The sequence below is a fragment of the Pteropus medius genome, unplaced genomic scaffold, assembly GCF_902729225.1.
Source record: "Pteropus medius unplaced genomic scaffold, Ma_sr-lr_union100, whole genome shotgun sequence".
NCBI classification, from domain to species: Eukaryota; Metazoa; Chordata; class Mammalia; order Chiroptera; family Pteropodidae; genus Pteropus; species Pteropus medius.
The window spans coordinates 260,904-282,142 of record NW_024356249.1 but is presented as its reverse complement, the minus strand read 5'-3'; the positions used below and the strand labels follow the sequence as shown (position 1 = coordinate 282,142).

The 21,239-nt window shown below is 49.5% G+C and overlaps 1 protein-coding gene across 5 annotated transcripts; it reads right to left on the bottom strand.

Moving 5' to 3' along the window:
• Positions 1-369: 369 nt before the first annotated feature.
• On the bottom strand, positions 370-17,147 carry TCAF2 (TRPM8 channel associated factor 2). 5 transcript variants are annotated; one of them, XM_039860701.1, is made up of 8 exons: positions 17,076-17,147; positions 14,371-15,005; positions 7,701-8,692; positions 7,335-7,432; positions 6,353-6,566; positions 5,773-6,012; positions 4,316-4,653; positions 370-2,460 (listed from the first exon to the last, which is right to left on the bottom strand). In XM_039860701.1, exons 2-8 carry the CDS (start codon positions 14,991-14,993, stop codon positions 2,206-2,208), a joined length of 2,760 nt encoding a protein of 919 aa, XP_039716635.1. In that variant the 5' UTR covers positions 14,994-15,005; positions 17,076-17,147; the 3' UTR covers positions 370-2,205. The 5 variants fall into 5 exon arrangements, with proteins under 5 accessions (XP_039716635.1, XP_039716637.1, XP_039716638.1 ...); XM_039860703.1 differs by having other exon boundaries at positions 14,371-15,002; positions 17,076-17,138; XM_039860704.1 differs by having other exon boundaries at positions 16,951-17,082.
• Between the last annotated feature and the right edge of the window lie 4,092 nt (positions 17,148-21,239).

Here is a 21,239-nt window from a genome sequence, read left to right as displayed (position 1 = left end):
AGGACCCCAGCTTCCTAAGGTGGCTTTAAGTGCTGTCCCCTCGATGTGAGGTAGTATGACACTTGCAGTAGTAACTAGGTGGCTCTGCTCTCAGACTGGGCTCCTGGTTGCTTCCTAGGTGAGAGTTTCTTTTTTTCCACCTGTCTGTGGTGCCACCCACTCAATTTTTTGTTCCCTGAGAAGTCAGGTTTTGTCTTTGTCTCTGTGACCACTTACCACACCCAGCATTATCCATTCATTTACCCCGAACTAAGACCATGGCGTTCTTGTCGTTAAGGATACTCGGTCCTAGGGTAGAACTGCTGGGTTCAAATCCTTTCTCTGCCTAACCGGGAGGCTAATGAATGACATGCTGAGACAATGAGAAAATCGGGTAGCAATACTTTTTTGGAGGCTAAATTTGATACTTAATAAAACTTCAATAGCAAACGTGGGATAACTCAGAACTTCGTTGAACTTCCTTTCATTCGTTTTCTGGGTGAATTTTTGTTTAAATTGTAACTCATTCACGGAGGATAAGCTCCACATTTTTTCATTGCTCTGGGCTTCAGTCAAGCCCCGACGCTTAGCTTTGTGACATCAGAAGTTATTTCCTATCCCTTAGTGTCCGTTTTCTCATCCATGAGGTGAGAATCATAAAAGTACCTAAATCACAGATCTGCGGCAAAGGTTCCGTAATGCATAGAAAGTACCTCGCACAATGCCTGGGACAGAGTGACTGCTCCTTATATGTCTGGTGTCATTACTGTTCTTTCAATCAACACATATTTCCTGAGTACCTTTTTATATAAACAGCACCTGGCAAAGGACACCAGTGGAATAAAAGGAAGTTATTCTAGAATTGAGGGACGCGCTGGTGAACGCAGAAGCAGACGTTCCTTCTGAGGAGACACTCTGCTCTCAGCAAAGCTCCCGGAATAATATTCGAAACACAAAAGAATGCGGTTTAAAAGGAAGCTAGAGAAAAGCAGCTCGGTGTACACCCCATTAATCCCAGAGCCAGGTCTCCAATTTTAACCCCACCTACCTAAAGAGCTGGGAGAGGCTGGAATGAGGTTATGCGAAAGATCAGGAAATGCTGGGTTATGGGTTAATTAGGTGGCTGTGGGTTAATTTGGTGTGCCGCTTCCAGTAATCCTGCTCTGGGGCGAAGCCTGTCACGTCCACGCACCTCTCTGCACAGCCGCTGTCAAATGACTGCCTTGATTCCACGGTGACCAGAGGAGTCATCGGCCTGTTTTGTGCTAAGAACAAAGGCTTATGGACTTGGTAGAGGCTGCTAAAGGGACTTTTCCCTGTGGTTGAAATAAAAGTCCTAGAAGATGGAACTAACCAAGAAGACCAAACCCTGCCAGCTTTGTAACACCCAGTTTGAGTTTACATCACTCCTTAGCTTTTATCCAAGAATCCTTCCAGAGGCAGGAAAAGGATCTAGGATGGGCTAAGCCCTCAGCATCTACTACAGCACCACGTCTGGGAATGACACTGGTATCCCTTAAATGCTCTTTCATGAGGACTAAGGGCTCATCTCAAGGTGGCCAACTCTGAAGTGAGATTCAATTTTCAGGCTGTCCAAAAAAACCAAAAAACAAAACTGGACAGACAGGCCACTACAGGACCTGGTGAAGGCTTGAAGATCCCCTTGCCTGCTGTGGTGCATGAGCACGTTCACCATTATCAAGAAATGAAGTTCTCTCCCCATGTCACAGATGCGAATGCAGAAGCACAGAGATGCTAAGTGACTTTCCCATGGTACCAAAGCTGGCACAGGGTTCTCAGCACGGCACCAGCCTGTCCCTCTTGCAACTAGAAAACTTCTCAAAGCATAAGAAATGAAGAGCCATGTTCCAGGCTGGCGGCGGTGAGGGGATGGTAGCAGATCACTACGGTGACCCACGGTCTTCAGAACCGTTGGTCAGAAACAGAAGTCAAGAGCCTGCAGAACCTCAAGATGCCGAGATGAAAAATCTTGCCCCAGCCGACTAGGATGGCGAAGCAAGTGGGAGCAACAGCCTGAGCAGAGAAACATCACAAGGAGGTGCCAGGGACTTTTCCTGAGAAAGTAAGTTTCTTTTAATCTTGTGACCTGAAGACAGGGGAGGATGCAGGATTCAGGCTCAAGGTCCTCGCGGCCAGACACACGGCCAGACACACGGCCAGACACACGGGCGGTGGAGCTGGCGCGCCCCTTCCTCTCCTCCCACGTTACCCCTCGGTGCGGACGTGAACCCGCATGGGGTTTTCCTGCCACTGAGGCAGACAGGCCAGACTGTCAGCCACTTCCTTCTGGACGGGCCAGCCCCAGGCCTTGAAGAAAGGAGCCAGATTCTTCTGCACTCTTTCGGAGAACTTCTTTACCCACAGATTCATCTTGCTGGTGTTGTCTTTGGGGATGCCAGAGAGGGTCTGGTACTCAGCAAAGAGCTGGGTGAACGGCTCCCACCCAAAGGCCTCCTGGAGCTGGGGAGAGGAAGAAGGGAAGGGAGGAGTCAAGCCTGTCAAAGTAACTGCAACGTACGTGGTCTTAAGAATATTTCGTTTTCAGCAATTACTGCCCTTTGCTCATGTGCTTCAGTGTTATCTGCCCCTGTCCCCCCACGTGGCCCCTGAGCATCAGTACAGTGCTATTGGTTCGTTCTACTTCTTGGCCACAAAACCTGCACCATCTGAATCTGGTAGGAGATTTCATGGGAATCTAATATCTGAAAAAAGGTAAATCCTCAATAAATGGCAGCTATTATTATTATCTTTAATTAAAAAAAAATGTTCCCTAGACCTCGGACAGGTTTGAGCATGAGTGAGATGAGACACCTTTCCATCGTACGTATTCGGGCTGGTATGGGCGGGCGACAGAGCTGAATCTCGACAGGTGACTTAATAGAGAATAGACAAGACGGTCAAGCTCATTTCGGCCGCGGGAAGGAGGCGTGGGGAGGCACGGGGCTTGGAACGGCAAGGAGTGCTCACAGCGGGAAGCAGCACCGTGTGCTGGAGGATAAGGATGGAGGCGAGGACGCTGGGAGGTGGAGCTGGGGGTGCTGGAGAAAGCCTGACCCAAAGGGCCTTCGACGCCCTGCCAGCAGCTGCGACTTTGTCCCGTGTGGAAGGGAGAGCGCTCGGAGGGTGTTAAACCGGGAATGTGAAGACTGTTTTGGAAGCGGTGTGGAAGACGGGTCGTAGGGCTCCGGGCAAGATGCTGGAACGATTTAGGCGGCTTCCTGAGCTAAGGTCACAGCAGGAGGAGTGAGCGGGAGCAGGGATCTGCCTGCCCTGAGGCTGAGGTTCAGACTCCCAGGTGACAGGCGTCTCCGTAGCTTTTGCAAAATGATATTCAGGGCTCCGCGGTGAGGGGCTGCGGGGGGCATGGGCAGACTTAGGGCTCTAACTTCTACTTCAGTGGCAACCTGCCCTTTAAGGTCTGTTTGCTTGTGGACCCTCGGACTGGCCGTGTAAGAATCCAGAAGGGATACGGTGCAGTTCTCACTGGCATTCACTCTTTAGAAAATGCGTGAAAGAAACACAGATCAAAGAAAGCGTACGGAAGTGCCGAAGCCTGCGGCTCGCCATTGATTCCTGATTTTAGGTTCTGGGTCCACCCTTTAAGTGTGATATCGACGGGCCGCGTAAACTCCTTAACTTAGTATGCGTCTCTGAGAAAGTGGGCCATCCGGCTCCTAGCCGTAGGGCCGAGGTGGACAGCGTCGGAGGTCTGATGTGGAGAACAGCTTTGACATCTCCAAAACACTACAATTCAAAGCAGGATTGGGGGAGGGGACAGGGACTTGTGCTTATTTCACAGGAAGTCGACCTGGCTCAGGGCTTTCTCCCACTAGGTTGACCGGTTATTTATTTATTCGTTCTAAGATCATTTTGGGTTCACATGGGGTGATAGAAGGCTGAGAGTATGGTGAACAGATTGATCTCCAACCATGCCTCCTTTTAGTGCTGTAGACACGTCTGTTATTATGAAGGGATGTAACACTCGACCCATAAAACTAAGATGAGCAAAAACAAAGCAAAACAGAACTATGACCATTTCTGGAGCACTTATGAGGAGACCAAGGACCAGGGAATGGGAGAGCTCTACTTATTATTATTATTTTTTTATATACTGCTTCCCATTTCCTCTTCCTTAATCATCACAAAATCACAGGAGGCACGTGGGACAGGTACCATGCTCTCCGACTCAGTGATATGTAACCCGAGAAGCACCACCATGTGGCCCCGTCTCCTATGTCCAGGGGTTTGGCGGGACCCAGGATGCTACATGGCGGGGAGTCTGGTGGCCCCATCTCCCTGACTTTTGGCTCAGTACCTGCAGATACGTTTCCAGAGCTGTCCACACGTTCCAGTCGCTCAGGGGGGCCCCCTTCCCCAGGTGCTCTTTGATCCTCTCTTCTCGTTGTGTGGGGCTCAGAGCAGGGTGGGCCTGAGCCCTGGGGATGCCCAGGATTGTCTCATGCACGTAGACTGACCAGAGGTTGCAAGTGGCTTCGGTGGTGTGCGGCGGGAACTCCCACCCGCACTGCTGCTGGTTGTGGCCCAGCTCGTGGATGGGTCCCCACAGACCGCTGCTTCTCATGGTGGCCTCATTGATGAGCTCCTGTGCCGACTCCAGGTGGCACATGATGGGGTACCCTGAGTGCATCCAGCCTGGGAACCCAACAGGAAGAGGTGACGCACGGTGGGGGAGAGCACCCAAACCCGGCTCCCATCATCCCTCTCTGCCGCGTGACTTTTCCTCACCATCCCGTCTGACCCCAAGTGATTCCAGAGTCTTTGTGCTGATGAGAGTCGGTGGCTTTTCCTCACTTGGTCAGAAAGGGAGGAGTCCTTGACCCCAGCCACTCTCACCGGAGTGAGCCCTACTCACTCTGACCCTGAAGAGTGAGAATACACTTCACACTGCCATTCTCGCCACAGCTCGGGGCTTCGTCTGTGTGTGTGTGAGTCTCACATGCATGTGAGTCTGTGACATTACGTCCTGTGTCTGAACTGGAGGTCCCTGAGGCTAGAACAGTGTCATCCCTTCTTTTCCTATGTGAATCGCTATTGTCCAGTTTTATGCTCTTTAACAGAGAGAATTCTGTCTTTTTATAAAAATAAGAAAACTGAGGTGCATAGGAATTTTCTCCATGTTGGAATTAGATTTCCTCATTTTTCCTTAGATGCCCTTCTTTCCTCTAAACCAGTGGTCCCCAACCTTTGTGGTACCAGAGACCGGTGCTCCTATGAGAATCTAATGCTTGATGACCTGACAGGGAGCTGAGGCGGTGATGCTAGCATTGGGGAGCGGCTGCAGACACAGATGAAGCTTCGCTCACTTGCCTGCCACTCGCCTCCTGCTGTGCGACCCAGTTCCTAACAGGCCACAGACTGGTACCAGTCCATGGCCCGGGGATTGGGGACCCCTGCTCTAAACCACTCAAGACTTAACAAACCTCTTCACTCCCTCTTTCCATTGCCAACTCTGTCTTACGTTCGAAGGAAATATTTCGATTTTAGCCTCTTCTTGAAATGAACCTCATTGTCACCTGTGAACTCCTGGTACCTTTTTTTCCCCCCTGAGATTGTTCTACCAATCCTGTGACATCTCAGCTCATGGATGTTTCCTAGGTGAACATCTTTGCATCCCATCAAGGTCCACGCCTCTTCCATCTTTTTACCCTCACACCACGTGCAATCACATCCTGCACATACTGGACACTGACCAAAGGCGAAATAATAGACGGGTGGCGTCCACTGACCGGCACCCTTCCCTAGAGCACCCACCAGCTGAGATCTGCACGTCAGCGACAATCCTCTCGGGACGCAGGAACGGGAAAGGCTTGGCCGCCAGCTCGGCTATCGCCCGCATCATCTCGTCCCAGAAGCGGAGCACAGGCCCGGGGTCCTCCAGGGCCCGGAGGTTTGCGGTTGGCACCGTCAAGATGATGTTGTCTGTGGCCAGCTCGCCCCAGGGAGCAAGGCTCTCCTGGATACGACTCCTCCACTCCTGCAGGGATGTCTTACCTGGGAATAAATATGCAGCCTGTCGCTCACTTCCCTAACTCTGCTTGAGCTGAAAAACACAGCCTGAATTCATTTCGGGAGGGCACGGCAGTGATGAACTATTATCACGTGGGTGTCCATGCTATGAAGTGAAGGTCAGGCCTCCAGACCCTCCCCTCGGTCCTGCCCCGGAGTCTCTGCAGACACGCGTGGGCCATTTCTCCTGCCTCCTCCACCGTCACCTCGAACGGGTGTCCCTCCATCTGTCCACCCATCCTTATCCCGCTCCCCTTAGCAACCAGCCCCTAACGACCGTGGTACCCGCAGCACTTGCGCTCCCCTCGACGTTCAGTCCACTTACCCAGCTTGTAGTACGGGGCGGGCACAGCCCTCTTGATGGTGACGGGCACGGGGCCCAGTTCACTGCCCTTGGGCACGATGACATAGAGAAGGCCACCCCAGAGACAGGAGACCGACTGTTTGGTCCTGTCCATACAGCACCGGTGAGTCACCACGGGGGCTCGAGACAGTTTGCTGGCCTCGCTCAAGTCATCGGTGTGGCAGCCAATCTGGACCTGGGGAGGTGATGCCGCCTGTGTCGGGGGAACTAGGTCCCTGTGCTGTGTGTGTGGGTTGCGTGTGGTGCTGTGCAGATGGGGGGGTGTTAGAAAAACTCCAGCTTCCCCTTTCTATGAGCGATGCACGGAGACCTATGAAACGGTAGCGTTGCAAAAGCCGTGTGGACTGAAAGGCACGTAGAACGGAGCCAGTGTGCGCATTCCCTTCCTGCTCAGACAGGAGGCCCCCCTGGAGGCGGTGGCATCTGGCCCCAGGGGCAACTGAGTCTCTCTCCCCTGTGCCCAGGACCTCCTCCTGGTCAGGTGGGCTGAGTGCTGTGGTGTTTGGAGTCCTGGGCTTGATTTTCTTAGGTTTAATGTTCCGTTCTGCATGTAGGGCCTATTTTCCTGAGGGCTTGGATTAAGTATGCCCTGCAGATGTCAAGGTAAAGAGGTTAAAGTCCAGAAGGGCCGCGCTGCGGGGAGCCGGGGAGGCCGTGAGGATGCCCCGGCCTGCCTTCTCCTCGCACCTGGTGTCTCTACGTCCCTTCGCGAGGCAAAAAGCACCTTGCGGCATAGGCTTAGGTCTGATTACTAGAGCTGGGAACAGAGCTCCGGCATCGTCCCCCACTCCCTTAGACCCCCTGAAATTTAGCCGCTTCGCCTGTGACATCTGCAAAACGGGCGAACACGCCCGTCCTGTGCTGCTGGTGGCACCGCCGTGAGCTGGATGAGCGCAGCAGCCCTGAGGTTTTGGGATGTGGGCGGCGGGTGCTCTGGCCTTACCTTCAGGCCGGCATGGGTTGCAGCTTCAGACAGCGAGACTTCTGCATTCTGTCCGTTCAAGAGGTAGAGCCCAGTACTCACCCAGGACTCCCCATTGCCTGACAAAAGCCATAGGAAAGGCTGAGTTCTCCCGGGATCTGGGGCCTCCCAGCCCCTCCCAGAGGTGCAGCCCTCCCCTGCCTGCCTCACCGCATCCCTGCTTCTCCTCCCTTCTAAACCCCGAGCAGAACCCCAACCCATCTTCCTGAAAGTACCTGAGAGAATGGAGCCGGCCTGCCTGAGCTCCAGGACCTGCACTGCCCACGAGGCCCACGGCCCCAGCTTCCCAGCTCCCACAATGCTCTAGGCGCTCCCCTCACTCCATACCTGGGTTGCTTCCATTGATCTCCACGGTGATGGGGTGTTCGGAGGGGTCCAGACTGGAGTGGCAGGTCCAGGTTCCAAGTCCCTGCACCAGCTGGGAGCAGTCAGTCCCAGAGCGTGCCAGCTCTGTGGCCAGGCAGAGCACGGCAGCCTCACAGGAGTCACGGGCCACTGGGTTTTCTCGGCTCACCGCCGGGAGGCCGGTCGACCGCAGCATTTTCCTCAGGAGTCGGTGCAAGGATGTGTAGACTGGGACCCCCTCTGCAGGAATCTGCAGGAAGGCGGCACCATCGACTCCCAGTTTTGCCAGCCAGCTCTTTTCCAAGTCCCCATGGTCCTGGTTCAGGACAGCCTGGAATTCCGACAGCGCCCGCCGGAAGTGGTAGCTCAGCATCTGGGGGGTGGGGACGGGGAACTGGCCTGGGTTAACAGTCCCAGATAGGATGCTGAGGCCAAAGCAGTTGAGGATGACGTTTCCGGGGAAACCAGCCAATGTGGAGCGGCCCGGGTTCTGGGAGGCCCACCACCAGGCCTGGCCCCCGATCAGCAAGCCTCCTCCCTCGGCGACAAACTCCTGCAGCTGCTTAGCCTCCTTGTCACTGTAAGCCACACAGCAGTAGACATGCAAGCCACCTGTCAGATGGGGCTCCAGACTGCACTCCAGGCCATGCTCCGACAGTAGGGCACACAGGTTTTTCAGACGTGTGTTCACCCCAACTTTGCCCGCCTCGCCTCTGGCCAGCCAGCGCACAGCATTGAGCAAAAAGGGCGTCATCTTGGGAGCACAGAGCATGCCTTCGTGGGCAGCCAGGACCACCCGGCCCCTGCCGTAGCGGGCAGCGGCCAGGAAGCAGCCGAGGGAGGCATCTAACCCCAGAGGGAAGGCCAGGGCCCCGTGCACCAGCAGCTGCGAGGGGATTCCTCCCGTCTTGATGTCCAGCTCTGAGATCCCTTCCAGGAGCTGGTGCAGGTCCTGCCTGAGGTCCTCCCCACACCTAGAAAGTGACATGGGGGACAAAGGGGTTACAGTCAGTTAATGAACCCCTGAAATGAGCTCACTGAATAGAGAAATCTACGTATAGGTACAAAGATTACACCAGCCACACAAATTTCCTCACTGTTACTGACACCATCGAGCATTTTAGTGTGCGACACCGTTTATTTGATCGTGTCTAAGACCTGTTTTTTTCACCTTTTAACACGATGTCATATCATTGTTTAATTGGCACCGTCTGCTCTTTCTTAGTGACACATAAAATAATGGAGTTTCTTATAATCCATGTTATCATAGATTTGAGGAAATGCTGAAGAATGAGGTAGCGGCCTTGTTCTTTGCACGTCTTAAAATTCATTCTCCAAATGAACACTTCTAGGAATTCTTCTCATGTGAGTCAATTGAGTATTGAATTATCTGACTTGAATGTCCTATCTTTTTAAATGATTAAACATATAAATGAATTAAATGAGAAAAAAATAGTGTTTTATTACTAGAGAAAGTAATATACATTTCTCAGAGCTAATTTTTCTGCACAGGAGGTCTGTAAAAAACATCAAATTGTCCTCACCTTGTGCCAGCTCTGATCTAAAAACATGTTACAAGGAAATTGTTTACTAGTGCACTTGAAGGTGTATTACAAACAAACACTGTTTTTAAAAACATTCCCACCTAAATTTGATGAGAATATATACTACTTTGTGAGAAATGGTAAAAATGTAGTGAATTCGGAAAAGGTTTTGTATTCCAGGATTTTTCTTTTCTTCTCTTTTTTTTTTTAAAACCAATTTATAGATATTCTAAAGTCAAACAACAAGAAATTGGTGAAATAAGTTATGGTTAACCATAGATAGCATACAATGTGGTAATCAAAACAATTATTAGATAATGGAAAAACTTTTTAAATCAGATTCCAAGATACTGTGCACTAAATAAGCCAAATTTTGCAAAACGAACATCAAAACCGAAACAAAACAAAAAAACCCCCCACAAAACCAGACAAAGAAACATGATTTAAAGCATATTTATCAAAATGTCATTAGTGATCATCTTGACTAGTGAAATTATAGGTGATCTGAATTATCTTTATAAGACTTTGTCTCATAATAAATATCAAATGTTAAAAAAGTTTACTCATTCAAGTAGCAAAACGTTATTGAAAAAATTATCACTTCTACGATTCCTCCACAATTCCTCTTCAGCATGAAAATGAGGATGTATCATGTCTTAGTACTGTCATCTCACTTTCAAACTAACCCAGCAAATGTCACACGGGTTCAGGCATCAGTTTTGCCCACAGTTTTTTCTACCTGTAGAGACTCAAGACTTATTTTGAGGAATAATGACACCAAGGTACAAGACTTGCTTGCAGACTTGGCTTCCACTCTTAAGTGTTCTTCCAGAATCTTCTGATGGGCACCTCGAAAAGCTTCAGCTAAGGATAGAAAACCCTTAATATGGGGAGCTGCCATCAATGAAATTGGTGACCTGATGGTTTACACTCAATGTGCTTATAAAAATTTCTAAATGCTACTATCCAGTTGAGCAGGTCACTGGTGGGCTCTGGTTCTGACCAGTTAGCATTTGCTCCTGCCTACTTGGTTGGCACAGAAGCCTGACAATCCTGTGACATTTACTTCTCCTCTCAAAGCTGCCATTTGCTCATGTGCTTCTGGGAATATTAAGTAAAGATAACACTTGTAAGTTGGCGAATACAGTGCTCGATACATAGTGAGTCTTCGACATATGTTAGTGATTATTTAAAATACATAAATACACACAGAATATTGATTTGATAAATAGGACTTTATTTCTGGTAAACAGGGACTTTCATGTCTAAAGGTCGCTGTTACAGGTTGCGTTGTGTCCCTCCAAAATTCCTGTGTTGAAGTCCTAACCCCCAGCACTTCAGCATGTGACCTTATCTGGAAATAAGACGATTGCATGTGTAATTAGCTAAGTTAGGGTGAGATCATACTGGAGTAGGGTGTCCTTATATAAAGGAGAAATTTGGACACAAACAAGCACACCGGGAGAATGCCATGTGAACGCGAAGGCGGCGATCAGGGGGATGCTTCCACGGGCCAAGGAACGCCGAAGATTGCCGGCCGCCCACCAGAAGCTGGGGGAGAGGCCTGGGTGGAGCAGGGTCTCCCCGACAGCTCAGAAGGAACCAACTCTGCCAATGCCTGGACCTCAGATTCCTAGCCTCTGACTGTGAAATGATGCATTTCTGTTGCTTAATCTACCAAGTTTGTGGCACTTGGTTACACCAGCCCTAGGAAGCTAATATAATCACAATTCTGAAAATTGATCCTCATCGAACACTTTCAGTGTAGGTGATAGGTCAAATTGATCTGGAGGTATCCTAACATTCTTGGACTTAACTTTTAAAAACACTGTCACTGAGTCGGAAAGTTACTCAGGGGTGGGACCACATCTCGTATGTCTCTGGTTCCAACAGTACCCTAATACTGGGCCCGGTGGGGAGACAGCATCCAGAGACAGTAAGGCATACCATAGAAAGGAGGGGCCTTCAAGGATGTAGTCGGTATAGTTAGCATGTCTCAAATGAGGGCAGCCGTCTGAGCTGCATTGCAGTGTCCTCTTCTGATAAAAGGACCTGCCTTCTCAGCATTGCCGGTACTCAGTAACCCGTTCTATGTTAAATGCTTAGGACAGTGCCTGGCATGTTTCTGAAATTTTAAACGAGGTGGTCAGGATAAGCTGCACATGAAGCAACATTTGAGCCAAGAGTTGTAGAAGATGAGTCAAATCAGCCAGGCAGAAATCTGAGAAAGGACAAGTTCAGGCCAAAGAAACTGCCAGTGCAAAGGCCCCCAGAAGGGACAAGCCTAGTAGAGTCTGCAGCACAGAAAGGCCTGTGTGACTGCAGCTGAGTGGGGAGGGAGGCCCGAGGCGTGATGGGGAAGCCAGGTAACTCAACAGATGGCTTGACAATATTATAAGGGTAATATTCATGACCTCAGATATCTATTTACCAATATTTAAGTCTTATACAATATCTACTTATAATAGTTAAGTCTGGATAATGACTTAATGAAAGCGGCTATTATTTAAGGAGGTTTAAAGTATGCTAGGCGCTTACACATAGGGATTCTCTCTTTTAATCAACATAATAAACCTGCAGGTTCTTATTCTTGCTTTATAAATGAGACTTAGACTCCTTGGGCAGTTTGCCTATGTTTCTTAGCTGAGAACTGGCGGTGACAGGAAGCAAATCTGGGGTGGTTGGCATCCACAGCCAATTTGGTCCACACACCAGAAATCTCTCACCAATTGCTGAGTCTTTGCATGAAGCCCACGGCTGGGTATATGGCAATCGACAGTTATATTTTGTGCAAAAGAGCCTTCAAAAAGATGTGAAGATGTGAATAATAATACCGCATTTATGAAAAAGAAAGAAGACACACGTTCCCTCAGAGCCGAAAGGGCCGAAGCCACTGAGGGAGAAATGAAGGGAGAGGTGGCGATGTTTAGGTAACAGATCAAATCACACCTGAGCAGACAGGTGATACGGGCGATGGCCTCTGAATGCCGCTTAAAACACTGTCACGGCGATGACGCCGGCGATCAGAAAGTTCGCTGCGAAGTGAGCCGTCATCATTTCCACCGTATGTTGGCCTCGTCCTTGGGCTGGCGAACTGACTTATTTTACCTGAGGTGTTTCGTTCTTAATTTGTTTTTCTTCACTCTGAAATGCCCCTTTTCATCTCATCTGTCTCGTTTTATCCAGAAAGTCCTTTTGTAGCTCGAAGCATTCTCAGAAAATCTGCTTCTGTTCACTGGGTCACCTTTTTCTTCCTGGTGTGACTGATCCTCTTGCCGTTCCTGTCTCTCTTATATTTCTCTTTTAAGTCTCTTGTAGCATTAGTATGTAGCTATTTATTTATTCCCCACAACTGGCGTGGGCAGATGGAGTCCGTGTCCTGAGATAGTGTGGGTGAATTCTCTGTGGTGTTCTTTCTTGGGCACCAGTTTGTTCTACACAAACGCATCCATCTACCTCCTCAAATTATACCGTATGTCGCTTCTTTCCAGCTTCTTATCACCTGAGATTTGCAGCACTAACTGAAGGTCAATGACCAGCTGGGGCCTAGTACCGTCCTCGCTGGTGGCCGGTCCCTCCACATTTTGGGGACTTCGAGCTAGGCTTAGTCCACCCAAGTGGGGATGGAAGAGGACAAACACAGCATCCCTTTCTGCCTCACCGAATCTTGAAGTAGCTTTGCTGCTTTTACACGTGAGGGTTGTTTTATCTTAAATGTCCACTCACCCAATTTGTTCATTCTTCTAGGACACGAGAAGGTATTAATGACCATTCTTGGATTCATGGTTTTAAGTCTTTTCTTTCAGTTGTGCATCTGGGGTGGGGGTGGTGTCAGGAGATGCTGGACCACCCATCAGCCACCTGTCTCTCTCACTGGCCAGTGCTTAGCAATTTAGGCATCGGCATCAAAACCCCCAAGTTCAGCGGCTGACTTATTATTTTTCATTCATCTGGTCAGATTTGGTGGAGAGGGCAATTCCAGGATCTAGCCTCATTTCACACAGTCTTTAACTAGAAACTCTCTTCATTTATGGATCTTGAATATGAAAACGAAATGGTGCTGCTTACGAGCTGGGAGTCCTTAGACAAAGGCCTTGCACGCTATGGGACCGTGGCGAAGAGCAAACGGGGTAACGTGTAATGTCCATGGGATGCAGGAACCTAAGCGACTAGACTGTGTGTGCACTTCCATTCCAGCAGCTCCTAATCCGTTCTAGACCTTGTAGGTGAAGGGTAATGAGATTAAGGTTTTCCCCAGACTCTTCAGTGTCTCTCAGTATTACAGCAGCAAGTGACTCTGGATCCTATTTTGCATATAAAAGTAACTGCAGTGTCCTCTTTAGGCTGATGAACCAGGCAGCAGTCAGCTCTTGCCCTTGGGGCTGGGACGTGAGTGAGAGAATCTTTTGTTGGCTTTTAGAGCCGGCCCCTCCCCTGGGCAGACCTCGAGACTCCCTGAAGGAGCTCCAGAGCCTTCAGCAGATTTTGAAGTTAGCAAACCTGCTAGGTTAGTCCTGGAGGGCCCTGACCGAGATTTGCTGGCAGGAAAGTTCACTGAAAACCTCAGAGGGGAAGTACCATGAAGAAGACAGGAGTCTGAGCTGAGGGCTTGGGCTCAATGTAAGGGCCTTCTTAGGCTTTATAGCCGACCTCGCTGGTCAGCTGCAGCTGGCTTTGGCCGAGTCTGGAAGCCTCTGAGACTCAGCTCCCCCGGCAGTATATTCCGTGACATGAAGCTGTTTGTGGTGCTAACATCAGTGCACCGGGCTACGTTTCTCTTGTTATGGTTTTGGATGAGTAGCCATTCATTTATTTACTCGTTAATTTCTATCGTCTACAAATATATGTTGCTCCCTTGCACACACCAGGCCCTGAGAATAAAGCAGCATATGTCATGGGCAAGATCATTGCATTCATGGAGCTTATTATTCTGGTTGGCAAGACAGGCACTCGCAAGCGCACAGGCGGGAAACGTACCGACTTTAGGGAATAAAGTCATCGATCTTTAGGGAATAAATGGAGAAACTGTGGTAAAGGGGAACTGGAAGGTTAGTCCTAGATACAGTAGGGCCTTTGGGGAAGGTTCCCCGTAAGGACTCGTTACTCACCTGACCTCGAGTGGGATCTTAGGCACCTTCTTAGAGACCTTGAACTGGCCTCTGTCCCCACGGATGTCGGTGAAGTACACTCCGGCCACACTGGTCACCTGGTTTCCGGGGAACCCGGACAGCACCTTGTCACGACCGTGCTGACTGGCCCAATACCAGGCCTGGCCCCCAATGAGCAAACCGCCCCCCCGTTTTACAAACTGGGTCAGCTCTGCAGTCAGGGTGTTGTTGTAGGCGTTGATGCAGTAAACCCGCAGAGGGTCTCCAGGGTCTGGCCGAATCTGTGCCTCAACCCCCGAGGCCTGCAGGATGCATGCTAGTGATTTCAGGGAGGGGTGCACGCCCACGGGAGCCCCACGGGAGGGCTGGAGCCAGTGCACTGCATTGAGAAGAAATGGAGCCAAGCCAGTATCCAGCAGGTAGCCCTCGTGGGACACTACCACCAGGCGGCCTCGGCCGTACGAAGATGCAGCAATGAGGACTTGGCCCTTGCCATTCACCATCACCGGGAAGGCGGCCTCTCCAGTAAGAAGGAGTTCACACGGGATGGGGCCTTTGGGGACATCCCAGCTTGTCACTCCATCCATAAGGGCCTCGAAAGCATCAGCGGGAGTTGTCGCCATGTCGGTCAGCTGCTGTGGAGGAAAGCAAAGACAGTGGGGTCAGAACAGATGAAGGAGTGCGTGAGCACACGAACGACTAAATGCATTCGGACGAAAACACCTCGGTGGGTCCCCACTGTGTGCCAAGCACTGGGGGCGCAGCAAGAAACGCAGCAGGCGAGGTCCCTGCTCTCACAAGCCTACTATTTTAGAAGGTGAAAGACCATAAATAAATAAGTAGATAAACATAAAATGCAGCAATTAGAAACTTATGCTGAAAATAAAACAGTGATGAGATCTCGGGTGACAGGAAAGGCCCAGATGAGAAAGTAACACTGAAGTTGAAACCTGACATTTAAGTCGAGACCTGAAATGCTGAAGAGGAAGTGAGTTCCAAAGAAAGGGGGGCTGGAGAGAACTGGGTGGGGAGCTGTAGGACCTCGGTGGAGTGCGGGGGTGGGGAGGTTGGGGAAGACGGGTCCTGCAGAGCCTGGTGGATCAACCGGAGAGGTGATGAGTGGGAGTTGAAGAAAAGGTCAGGTGACCTTTCAGAAACTGCATTGATTCTGGCAGCTTTGACTAAACAAGTTGGAAAGGCCTCCCAGTTTATCATGTCTGCCTTACTAGGGGGTTCCCCACCTCTGTTTGGGTAGCTCTTCCAAAATAAGGGGTGCCTAAAATGAAGCTCATTATTTCCCTCAAAATAGCTCTTCCTGGATAAATTAGTTAAGCCTCAGTTTCCACATTTATAAAAAGAGAATCATGCATCCCCTAGAGGATTGTTTATGAAGATTAAGAGAATGCATGTAAAAACCCTTTGTCCTGGGCCAGATACACAGTGAGCACTGAGAAAACTTGAGTGTCTGTCCCTTAGCTACCCTTTCTAGCTTTCTCAAGTGACAAGGGCTATATAGTAGATGCTCCAGGCACCAGTGCCACTCCCCCTGGGCCCACTTCTGACTTCACTGGCTGCCTGAGGTGTGCTCTAGAATGAGTCCCCCAGAGGGTCCCAGGAGGAACGGAGCTCCAGCTGCCCACAGTGGACAGCAGCTCGGTGACACGGCCTTCCTTCGCTGCCTGGCTCTCGTTCCTTGTGGCATCCTCCCTCCTTCCTCAGTCTGGCATTCTGTGCCCACTTCCCAAATAAACTACCCACATCCTTCTCATCCTTCTGCCAGGCTTTGCTTTGGACAAGAGTCTAAACCAAGACAGACGCCAACGGCCCAGGCTTCGTTTGCCGCCTTCCTCCTCCTCTCCAGTTCCCATGTACAGTCAGCCACCTCATTCGCGCCTCTTCCCTACTGGGTCTCCAAATGTCAGTTCCTTTTGTTACGTTCATATCTAGAGGAGACCACTCTGGTTTTACCTCCCAGGATGTATTCTCTTCTACGATCTTCCTCAAACTCTCAGGGCCTTCCAATTTCATCCCCCTAAGGCAAAAAAGCTGGGTGTCTCACTCTGGTCCTTCAGGGTCTGAGCTCTTCATCGTTTTCTAGACTTTCTTTCCTGCTACATTTGTTCTCCGTGAAATCTCCCCGAGCATGACCTGTATTTCCTATAAAATTCCGAATTCCAGCTCCTTTAAACTTTCCTTCTCGACTACCCACCTCTTTCTCAGTATTGCTCCGGGGACAGAGACTTCACGAACGAGAGCCCATCCCCAGCTGGAGCCTGGAGCGTGTGGGGGCGCCACGTTGGCCCTTGGTTCCTGCTAACTACCTCTGATAGCACAAGAGAAGTCTTTCACTAATCTGGGCCTCTCTAGTTTTACAGGAAAAACAAACAGAAAACCCAGGAGGTGAGCAATATGTTCCCGAGACACTGACTCCAACTCTGTGCATCAGTGCGCGCGCGCACACACGCATCTCTGTCAAATTCTTGACTCACCAATTCAAAGAAACGAGAGAAAAGTGTTTTCAGACCCATAGGAAATAGCGCCAGACCGGCGAAACGAAACGAAACGAAACGAAACAAAAACCTGGCCGTAAGAGGAGAGGGATACTCCGATCGCGGGCTCGTTCTCGGGCAGGCGTCTGGCACCTGGGGGCGCACAGGGTGCCGGGTGCTCGGCCCGCCCAGCACGATCTCGGACTGAAAACTCACGCTCGGGTAGTCGGGTCCTTGGCGCAGGCTCCGGAGCCAGGGCTTGTGCAGGGGTGTGGCGGGCGGTCCTGGCCCGCGGGGCGGAGCGGGACGAGGGGAGGAGTGGGGAGGGCCGCGCCCTGGAGCCGCCTCCCCGCGGTCCCTCCCCGGCCCGCCTCACCGAGGGCGGCGCCGCGGGCTCGCGGGGTGCCTGCGGGGTGCGTGGCCCGCCATCCCGCTAGGCGGGGGTCCCTCGACCTGCGGGGATCGGGGCGGAAATGGGCTCTCCCAGACTCTCCAAGGGGTCCTGGGGTCCGAGAGGGAGCTCTGCAAAGTTGTTGGTACACTGGGTGAGAAAAGCAAACGCCAAGTCTCCAGTAAACCAGGTTAGGGGCAAAGAGTCCCCCAGCAACAATGCAGCCCACGGCCGCGGGTCTGCTTTGGCCCTGCGTGGAATTGGGCTTCCTTCTCTCCGGTCCTGGGGCACCGCGGCGCGGGACAACCGCGGCTGCTGTGTCACTGTCGCCTAGGGCTCCCGCGTCGAGCGCCTGCCCCCTGGTGGTCAGCGCCGGCCATGCACCTCGTGCTGGGGAGATGCTCCCTAGACCAGAAAACTCGGCCAAGAGACTGGGGCCTGAGAGATGACAGAAATGCCCAGTGATATTCCCGCTGGAAAGAAAGTATGCCTGTCACATCACCAAGCAGACACGTTCATGCATGGCTGCGGAACCTACAGCTGCTGCTTGAATTTATATCTAGGAGGGATGGGAAGGTGAAAATCACGGGGGAAGAGTAATAGGAGATTGGCTGCGAATCTGATTTTGCTCAGCTTTGCAACGCAGATAGATTATTTTTACTTTGGTTGAGTTTTGTTTTGTTTTTAGGGGGAGAGAGAGGATACAGGAAGGGGAAGGGAGATGAGCGTTATGGAGACTGTGGCTTTAGATCCCTTATTTTTCTAAAGCCCCTCGTTGGGGCCGCCACTGATTATGCATGTAAACCATCGCACTGTTTATAAAGTCATTAGATGTACCTAATTTTTAAAAATAAGGTTCATGACTGGCTCTGCACGGATATTATTTAAAAGTTGCAGTTATTCCCTCAAACAGCCTCACTGAATTCTAGAACAGTAGCTGACTCAAGTACATTCTCTCTTCTGTCTGGGGGCTTGTCAAGGCCAGTCTCTTCACCAGATCTGGAGCCCTTTCTCTTTATAAAACAGGTGGCATCTCCTCCAGGATCTTGCTGTCCAGTTCCCTCTCCTTTTTGTGTTTTTATTTATTTATTTATTTATTTATTTAATCTCCTCCTGTTATTTTTCCTGGACTGAAATATACGTTGGTTAAACTCTATTCCTTGCCTCTCTGTAGACAGCATGCCATTTCTTCCCTGCCGTTCATTTTTTCCTTTGCCAAGACTGAGGTTCAGATCTCAGCAATGCAGCTTCTGCTTGGACCACTTCATTTCTTTCCAAGGTCACCAGCAGACTCCTTCCCGCACGTACTTGGCTGATTCTTCCTTTTCACTTTTTCCTCTTAAACTAACATAATGCTGTATGATTACTGTGTTTATCTTTGAAACATCATCAAAATATACTTTTAGTATTTTAAAGCAGTTTTATTTTATTTTATTTTTGTTTATTTATTTATTTATTTTTTGAGAGTGGGGCAACCAGGAATGAAATGCTGATTCTTATTGTAATACATTGTGAAATGCTTCTTGTTATGGGCCAAATTGTGTCCCCGTCCTCAAATTCATATGTCGAAGTCTCTCAGTACTTTAGAATGTAATCGCATTTGGACAGAAGGTCTTTAAAGAGGTGATTAAATGAAAATGAGCCTGATGAGGTGGGCCCTAAAGACAATATGACTGGAGTCCCTATTAGAAAAGGAGCCACTGGGGATGCCCACACAAAGAGGAAAAACCATGAGGATGGAGCAAGAAGGTGACTGTCAGCAAGCTCAGGAGAGAGGCCTTAGGGAAACCAAATTCCCCTGGCAGCTTGACCTTGGACTTCCAGCCTCCAGAACTGTGAGAACATAAATTTCTATTATTTAAGACAAAGACGATTCAAAATTACCTAATCAATAATTTAACCATTAACTTGTTGGTAGTTTGAACTTTCCATTTTTGTCAAATAGAGGAAAATCCTTTCAGAAATTTTCACCAAGCCAAATGCAGAAGTTACTTGATACACATGCTTTCCAGTTATGGGCTGGTGTTAAGAGTCATTGGCCTTCTTCTTCAACTATTTTTAGTTGCGAGTTAAACTTATGTGCCCCAATATGTTCTTTCCCTGAAGGGCCTCAAGAATCTGGAAAGGATTAGCTATACTCTAATTTAGGAATAGAGATGGATGGATCCACCTGTGTGCATTTACTGGCAGGAGTCACTGGGGAGGTTGACTAAGTCACTATTTAAGATGATCCATAACAGGTGTCTACAGCTGTTTTAAGAATAAGTACTGTGGTGGCCATGAAAATGGTCTGCTCAGGTCTCCAAGGGCAGCGAGTGGGTACGTAATTGACAGATGGCCCCAGCTGCTGGCTCTGGAATCCTTGGGGCCAAGGCCATGGCTTCTCCTGGTCAGTGATTAAGTGTGACGGGGGTACTAAGCAAGGCCCACTCCTGGGAGACGTGGGGCTCTTCTGAAGGGTGACTTCGGCTGAAGGACTCCCCACTGGCCTTGACAAAGCTCTGTGAGACCTGCACTGCAGTGTGTCAGCCTTTCTTTCCTGTGCTCTCTCCTTCACATCCATCACAGTCTTATGGCTCTCCTAACACACCTGATCTCATCTCGGCTTCTGCCTCTTGAAGGACCAGGCTAACACGAGTACTGCTATAATTATATCTCCTAACATTAGAACGCTCAAGTGCATGTATTGAAATTGTGTTGCAGTGGAAGTAAAGAACAGAGCCATCAACTCGAGTTTATAAGACTCGCCCACTGCATTTTCACCCTCTAGTACACATATGATAACCTTTATTCAAAGTATAGCATGGTTCATCTCTAAGTGTGAGTTCCTGCCTGCCTGTTTATTCAAAGCAATGAAGCTAAAGTTTGCTGCTTCTCTTGACCGTTGGCTAGCCCTAATTCAGTTATAGAAGCTTTCATGGTCTTCTTTGGTGTATTGGCAAAATTAACCAGGGCCTTTGTTTTCTTTTTGGATCATAAGGATATAGAACATATGTGGTAGGAGCCAGTAATATTCCAATCACAGAGGATGCCTTGGAACGTATCACTGCCACTCCAGAGATATCCATGCTGGAGCTCTCTTCCTCCAGCAGGGAACAAGGGAGGGGTCTTCTTACATTCTTAAACCCCTCCCATCCCCAGGTTAGACTTGAAGTTTGATTTTGTACTGAAGACTTCAGTTGCTTAGAAGCCAGTAAAACTGACTTCACCCAGGGCTGAGAGCAGATGTTTTTCCTCTGGCTCTGAGAATATTAGACCTGTTGGGAAGGCACACAACAGATCTAGTTTCCTGTAATTGCACCCACACCAGTGTGGTTTATACATCTTCATGCACAGATCCACAAGGGTTGCAGATACCAAAGCCAGAGGGGCTAGTGTGGGGGTTGGGAGACATAGAAGGTCATATCTACAACAAAATTCCCACAAAGAACGTGTCAAAGTTCCTAGTCTTCTGGCACCAGCAATATTATCTTTTTTTTTTTTTCTGCAAATGTAAATGGTTCTTTCCAAATTGATTTATTCCAAAGTTTCTGTGACATTAAGGTCTTCCTTTTCAAGACTTAACATTGTGTATTGAGAATTGTGATCCAAAGTGTCTTTTAATTTTAACCGAGGTCGAATGAACATCATTCAGCTTGGGAGTGGAGAGAGGATATGGAATGAGAAGCCAAGACTGACTGAATCTAAGTTCCCCACTACTCTCTACACATTTGTTCTGATGGACATCGATACGTAAGACTAAAACTTCCAGCGCTATAAAAATTTATTCAGTTGTTTCCAGATCAGTTCTCTCCATATGAATTTGGAAGCAAATTCATATGGATCCATCAGGCCATTGATGGGGGCCCAGAATTTAGTTTATGGAGTTATGTCTCCATTCAATACCTTTGGCAGAGGCTATAGCATCCACTGAGATGAGCTCCTCTCTCTTCTTAGTCACAGAGAAATTTCAGAGGAGAGAAGCTGCAAAATTTACTGGGAAGTGTGCC

Coding starts and splice junctions, on each gene's coding strand:
- TCAF2 (XM_039860700.1), bottom strand. CDS start 16,898: ATGGGTCTGAAAACACTTTTCTCTCGTTTCTTTGAATTG. Junction 6,567..7,334: donor CAACCCATGCCGGCCTGAAG/GTAAGGCCAGAG, acceptor TCACCTCCCCAG/GTCCAGATTGGCTGCCACAC. Junction 6,013..6,352: donor CGCCCCGTACTACAAGCTGG/GTAAGTGGACTG, acceptor ATTTATTCCCAG/GTAAGACATCCCTGCAGGAG.